General features: G+C 44.8%; 2 protein-coding genes across 3 annotated transcripts in view; one reads left to right on the top strand and one right to left on the bottom strand.

The window, feature by feature from the left end:
• Positions 1–385: 385 nt before the first annotated feature.
• xrcc2 (X-ray repair complementing defective repair in Chinese hamster cells 2) lies at positions 386–3088 on the bottom strand. Its single transcript, XM_030349251.1, has 6 exons — positions 2991–3088; positions 2639–2720; positions 2415–2450; positions 2089–2238; positions 1540–1831; positions 386–1431 (listed from the first exon to the last, which is right to left on the bottom strand). The coding sequence occupies exons 1-6, from the start codon at positions 3021–3023 to the stop codon at positions 1089–1091; spliced, it is 936 nt and encodes a 311-aa protein (XP_030205111.1). The 5' UTR covers positions 3024–3088; the 3' UTR covers positions 386–1088.
• A 620-nt stretch (positions 3089–3708) lies between these two features.
• actr3b (actin related protein 3B) overlaps positions 3709–6972 on the top strand; it is a 9993-nt gene continuing 6729 nt past the window's right edge. Inside the window, exons 1-4 of one of the 2 annotated variants that reach the window (XM_030349098.1) lie at positions 3709–4218; positions 5157–5212; positions 5763–5887; positions 6686–6796. In XM_030349098.1, the coding sequence (XP_030204958.1) occupies positions 4175–4218; positions 5157–5212; positions 5763–5887; positions 6686–6796 (336 nt within the window). In that variant the 5' untranslated portion in view covers positions 3709–4174. Of the gene's footprint in view, positions 4219–5156; positions 5213–5762; positions 5888–6685; positions 6797–6972 lie in introns of those variants that run through there. The other variant, XM_030349099.1, reaches the window with a different exon arrangement.

Here is a 6972-nt window from a genome sequence, read left to right as displayed (position 1 = left end):
ATAATTTTTCCTTCAAACAAAAATAATGGTTTTGGTATCAGTGAAACTGGGTTACAAACAGTGCCAATGGGTGATGCAAAATTATTTCAATTTCAACCAGTCTCAATCATGCTTTATGGAATTAAGTCTAAAATAAATTGTGCCTACAACCTCCAAATACAGAGAACCGTAGGCTATATTCCATTGACGTATTATAACAACTATATCATAATTTAAGAATTGTTAGATTATCATTTTTGATAAAATAGATTCAGCGAGAGGGAAAGAGGAAGTTGAGGTCCAGTACAGAGGAAATGATATGTCCAGCCAAAGAAACAGAAGAAACATACAGAGGCAACCGTCGCGTAAGTATTAGAGGTAGAGCCACATACATGAGAAGAAGGAATGTGTATCTCTACGAAAATATTTATTTTGTAACGAGTATGATGGACTAGAAATGTGCTTGTTAAATCTTCAAACAACATTTCTGGGCACATCCTTTCTACAAATTAATTCAGAGCTAAATTGTGAGACATACTTTATTTCGGAACATAGTACAGTTTTGCCTATACAAGCTAGTATAAATAAATGGATTGTAAAACCAATGCCATATTAACAAACCCAGTCCGAAAAACGGGACTATCCAAGAGAAGATATCACATCAAAACATTAGAATGCCTTGTTGTCAGATATCTGTTGAGTGATTTCCTTTAGTTGTCAAAACCAAACTACTGAACGGAGCTACAGGTGTACCCTAAAATGGAAAAGGACTCCTATTATTAATTACGATAATAATCCTTAATTCCACAATTATTAATATCAACCCATGATTCAAAGGCTTCAGCTCCCAGCCAGCCAGACTTGTGATGTGTGCGGATGGGATTCAGGTGGTTCCCCCTGGTGGAAATAAGGTGTAAACGCAATTTTCTCTGAGAGCGAAAAGTTCCAGTGTAGCAGTTTCAACGTCAGATACAACATACATAAAAGGCATTAACTTCAGAATGCTTTTTATAGATAACACCACACATACATAGTGAATATGTGTACAAACTCACAAAAAACAAGGCTGTTATTTTCAGGAACAAAACAACAAGGTAGACTCTGGAATTTTAAACAAACACTACTCCTCCGTCGGTCACATAGAATGAGCTGCTCTTGTGAGCCTTGGTCACTTTGGAGGAGGAGGAGGAGGAGGAAAAGGAGACGCAGCGAACGTTGAACGCCTGTCTTCGGCTCTGCTCCTCAGTGCACGCAGTGGCCATGTTGGTTCCAGGCGTACCCCTGGAACACAACAGCCTGTGGGTTACCAAGCGTTGCCATGGGCGACAGAGGTATGGCTGCTCATACTCAGAACATGAGGGGGAGGAGGAAGAGGATGACGAAGAAGTAGCAATGTTTCTGTAGTTCCTTCTGATGGCGTGCGAGGTGGCGAAAACTGTTATTCTGTAATCTCTGAATTGAAAAAAAGAAATATAAATCGTCAATAAGGTGAACTACATAGACATCTGTAACCATTCTGAGTTAAAAGGGAAGATAAAACCGTAAAACACACACACACACCTTAGTAGTCTAGAAAGCAACTCTGAACACTTGGTGAGCTTGTCCTCCTGTCTGGCCGCACTTTCCCCGCCCCCGCAGCGATCCAGCCAATAGAAAGCCGAGATACTGTCGATGAGCAACAGCGATAGGCCGGGCCGGGAGGAAAGTGAGGTCTCCAGGTAGTGGAGGGTGAGGAGCAGCTGGGAGGAAGAGCCACAGTGGACCACGAGGAGGCGGGAGAGACAGGTGCGCAGGGCGGCCTCCTCCGAACACCCCGCGTCGGACTCAGCCTGTGGGCTGCTGGAAGAGCGACCTAGACCGACAGGGAGAGAGAGCCGGAGGAAAAGACGCAGAGCAGGGGTGGAATACATAATAATTGCATTGCAACTACAGACAGCTTTGTGAAATTAGATCTCAGTTCACCAACATAAACTGAACAGATTTGTGTGTGTGTGTGTGTGTGTGTGTGTGTGTGTGTGTGTGTGTGTGTGTGTGTGTGTGTGTGTGTGTGTGTGTGTGTGTGTGTGTGTGTGTGTGTGTGTGTGTGTGTGTGTGTGTGTGTGCGCGTACCAGCAGCCAGTCTGTTCTCCAGTATGGTGACCAGGCGCAACATGTCCAAGCTGTAGTCAGTGTCCACAAACACCACCTCCACACCCATACCTCCAGCCTCCACAGGCAGGATGCAGCGACACAGCAGGTGGTACAGCAGCTCTGTCTTACCTTGAGATACACGTGTGAACACACACACACACACACACACACACACACACACACACACACACACACACACACACACACACACACACACACACACACACACACACAAAAGTAATAGGGCATAGCTACGAATCAAAGATCTCTTAATAAAACACGCAATTTAAACAACAGTTGCTTACCTGTCCCTTCCAAGCCATGTAATTCAACCACCTCCCCTGTTCCAGAGAAACAGATATACAAAGTTTGTTTTGGAAAGACGCCGGCCAGAAAGCCCTCTACATCCCATTGACATATAGCTTCAATCATATACACACATCAATTACATTAAAGTAGTACCGATGATTGATCGGTACTACTGTATTGTCTGAATTGACAATGTGTAGTTTGTGACGGTGAGCCCTACCATACTGAGGTCCGCAGTTCTTGGGGAACAGATGTGGCTCGATATCGATCAGACAGCGACGTGCTTCTAGCCTGGCAAAAAGCTGCACAAAATAGAACCATCGCTTTTAAGAATTGGAAACTAAAAGCTAAAGTTGTCAATGAATGCGTTATGTTTGTCAATATTTGGTTAATCTAAAAAAGGAGTTTAACGGCCTATCATTAAAAAGTTTCTGGTCTCTGGTGTACGGCTGGAAGTAGTGCCTTTCGGTTATTTGGGGTCATTTAAAAAAAGTGTAGCTTAATAAATAACTTTTCAACCGAACTAATGTTCATGGTGGTTGGTTAAACATTCTAAATATTTTACGTCCAACCTGTGCACCCGTTTCTGTCTTGTAGTCACCCATGGGATGTCAACACGATGGATGTACAATAAGGTAAACACTCTTTAAATCATGCTTCCTGGTTCAGGAAACTTACCGTAAAGTTTGTTGTAGCTACGCCTGGCAGCATCTGTTGCCATTTGGCGCAATGCCAAATCGCATGTCTTGTCTATTTGCCTGTATGAATGTCTGTCTGATTATTTGTTTGTCATGAACATAATATCATAATAATGATAATAATTAATATTAGAATCATAATAAATATGGAAAAATAATAATTTATATTATAGATTAAAAAATGTATTACAAATGTAGTGCCCTGTAACTGTATACTAAGCGCCAGCCGTGTACATATGACAGCTGACACACAAGCACAAACACACACACACACACACACACACACACACACACACACACACACACACACACACACACACACACACACACACACACACACATATACACGCACGCACGCACACACACGCACGCACACACATAGACACCCAAAACACACGCACAAACAGGCACATACACACACGCATACACACACACACACACACACACACACACACACACACACACACACACACACACACACACACACACACACACACACACACACACACAAGCGCGCGCACACTAGACGCACGACCGTGCAAAACGTAGGTATACACATGAAGCGCGCGGGCACAGAGGCGCACGACTGTCGCTGCTTCTTCATCACTCTCGTCTTCACTCCATCATCCCGCTGGGCTCTGGTTACCGGGGCCGTGTGAGAATGTGTTTCTATTTTTTCCCAGCGTTCCTTTGACACGGGAAGTAGTCCCACTGGCGGATCATAACGGGAACGACCAGGGGAATATCTCGGACTGCGAGGGGGGAACGAGCGGACTGCTTTAATAGTTTATCAAATAAGCTTTTAAACCTATTATAAATAGACGAAACTAATCCGAGCCCGTATTGAATTTTTTTTGTGGAGGGAAGGACAATCCAAGACGAATGATTGACTACTAAAGAGAGAGACAGAAAAAAAAAAAAACATATCGTTCTTCGTTGCCATTGCACAGGCTACCTGAAATGCCAGCCCATGTTATCCGTTTAACGGGGGCGTCTCGTTAACGACCGTCGATCACTGGGTGTCGGTGCATCGGACCGGACGGTTCCAGGAGGCAGGCATGTCGGCGCAGTTGCCACCCTGCGTTATAGACTGCGGGACGGGGTAAGTCAGTTTGTTTATAACGGAACAGCTGGGCTCTGGGAGACATGCACACGCACTTTCACACCAACACACACACTCGCATGGCAAGCCTACTGGACTGCGTTGCTTTTTTTTTTTTCCATGTTAGGCTTTAAATGGATATTAGTCTGTCGTCTTGCAGCCGATGCGAGTCGCATTGTTGATTATGCATTGTGATTTTGTGTGTTCGTGCTTTCCTATTGCATTATTGGTATTAGCCTCTTACTGGAGCAGTTTGCATCTCCGATGGAGTTTGAATGCCCCTGACGTCACGGCGCTGTTTATGAAGGGAGAGACCATGTTATTTTTTTCATAATATAATACCTAATGTTTCCCAAAATAAGGCCTATCCTTTTAATGCATTGTACTTAGAGAATAATTTATTGGAAGGGCCTACAAACATATTTTGAAGATTTGGTTGAGATGCATTTCTGTGTCATGTGCTTCAGATTAAATACAATCTAAGTGAAATATCAAAATATTATATCCGTCATAGCATCCGTCCAGCATAGTAGGCTACATCAACAGTACTTCACTTCTACTTTCAACAGTTTCAATTAAAAGTATCTCATAGTCTGCATGACTCGATCACAGAGCATGTAAAAATGAGCCATCAGGGACAATATCTCCTCTCTCCTGGCCTTCCGATGACAAACACACCCTCACACACGCACACACACACATCTCTGTGCAGCTCTACCTCCCATCAGAGGTCACACACTCACACTCTCTGCCTGTCGTTCTCAGTCTGGATAATCCTGTTGTTTTGTGAAGGTTTCAAACTGATGTCAGCATTTAAACTAAATGCAATGTTCTCAATTCTCAAGTTCATTATCGCTTAAAGTGTACATTGACCAAATTAGATGGAAGAAACCATTACTATAGCAACCCTAACACTGAATCAATGTATCTGACTGCAGGTATACTAAGATTGGCTATGCTGGAAATACAGAGCCTCAGTTCATAATGCCCTCATGTAAGTAGTGCACACACGCATGCACAACACAGACCCAACACAACACACAGTGATTTCCTACATGTCTTTGCTTTTGTAAACAAGGCAGTATGTTCCCGGCGTTCCCCTTCAGAATCAACAAAGTATGCCATCTTATGTCATCTCAGCTCGTTCACCTCTCCCCACTTTACCCAATCTCATCTCACCCCCCCCCCCCCCCCCCCCCCCCCGATCCCCTTAGCTTCAGCCGTTTCCCTTCACCATCCCTCATCTCCCCTCAACTCTCTTTATCATACCTCCTTCACCTCTTCTTCCCTCATCTGCCCTCACCTACCCTCATCTGCCCTCCCCTCCCCTCAAATCCCCCCCCCCCCCTCACCATACCCCTCCTCCCCTCCCCTCCATTCCCCCCCCCCCCCCCTTCTGTCCCCTCCCCCCAGCCCTCCTCCCCTCCCCTCCATTTTCAACCCCCCCCCCCCCCCCTTCTGTCCCCTCCCCTCCCCCCTGCCCTCCCCTCCCCACGCTATGTGTGTGTGTGAGTATAACAGGCCTGTTGGCATCCTGCTAACAGGTATAGCCATCAGAGAGTCGGCTGGGGTGGGGGATCAGGCTCAGAGGAGGCTTGTGCGCGGGGTGGAGGACCTGGACTTCTACATTGGAGACGAGGCCATCGACAAGCCCAACTATGCAACCAAGGTAGAATAGATCCACCTCTGGATAGGAGCTGTGTAGAACCCTGCCGTGCCCCTGTTCTATTCATTTGATCTTTATTTAGGAGACCCATTGAGGCCAAGGTCTCTTTTTCAATGGTTTCCTGCACTCCAAATGACGACAATACAAAATAAAATACATGCATTTAAACAATTTAACTTTTTCATTCAAATTATTTTAAATGACCAAAAGGTACCAACATATCTCCCTTCAGGTCTTCCCGTGGTTCATTCCAAGCCTTTGGGGCATCAAACTGAAAGTCAGATGTATTGTAGCCTACATCCTGTCCTGTGTGTGGGTGTAATGGATCACTGACTGAATAAACTCACATACCAAGAATAACGGTATATCTCACACCCGGAAAACACTAATGAAGTTGTAGATTTATACGTATAATTACAGGGGTCGGCCTTACATTTACATGGCATGGATTTAATGATAATATTGTATTGCATTTATATTGGGCTTTCCAAGGCAACCAGAATGCTTTCCAAAGAGAGCATGTTTATGTGTGTGCGGGGGATATGACACCTCATCCATTTCCAGTGTGTAGCGTCCACCTGGGGGTTGCACGGCATCCAGTATGCGCCAGAAAGCTCACCACACACTGGCTATCACAATGGAGACAGGAGATTTGTTTGGTATTGCCAGTAGAAATGACTTTGATTATTGGATGGTAACATGTAGATAACAACTACTCATCTGATTGAGGACACCAGTGCAGTCTGTAGAGAATGACAGCAGGTGAAACTATAAAGTACATCGACCCTCTGTGACATCTAGTGGCCTATTCGGCATGGGATGGTGGAAGACTGGGATCTGATGGAGAAGTTCATGGAGCAAATCATCTTCAAATACCTTCGGGCGGAACCAGAGGACCACAGCTTCCTTATGGTAGGAGAGGCAACACCTGTCTGTATGTGTGTGTTTCTTTCTGATTAGTTTACAGAAAAACCAACAGTGTTGTTTTTGTGTTTACTCTTTTTTGTGTGTGTCTGTGTGTGGATGTGTGTGTGCGTGCATGCGTGTTTTTGTGTGTGTGGGTGCATGTGCCTTTGTATGGTTGTGTG

This window comes from Gadus morhua, chromosome 23 (assembly GCF_902167405.1).
Source record: "Gadus morhua chromosome 23, gadMor3.0, whole genome shotgun sequence".
NCBI classification, from domain to species: domain Eukaryota; kingdom Metazoa; phylum Chordata; class Actinopteri; order Gadiformes; family Gadidae; genus Gadus; species Gadus morhua.
Note: the sequence above shows the minus strand (reverse complement) of the source record. Positions and strands in the feature narration are given on the sequence as shown.

Excerpts from the sequence above, each read along its gene's own strand:
- xrcc2 (XM_030349251.1), bottom strand. The coding sequence starts at position 3,023 with ATGGGTGACTACAAGACAGAAACGGGTGCACAG. Across the intron at positions 1,832-2,088 it reads GGAGAACAGACTGGCTGCTG|GTCGCTCTTCCAGCAGCCCA; the intron begins GTACGCGCACAC and ends CTGTCGGTCTAG. Across the intron at positions 1,432-1,539 it reads TTGCTTTCTAGACTACTAAG|AGATTACAGAATAACAGTTT; the intron begins GTGTGTGTGTGT and ends TTTTCAATTCAG.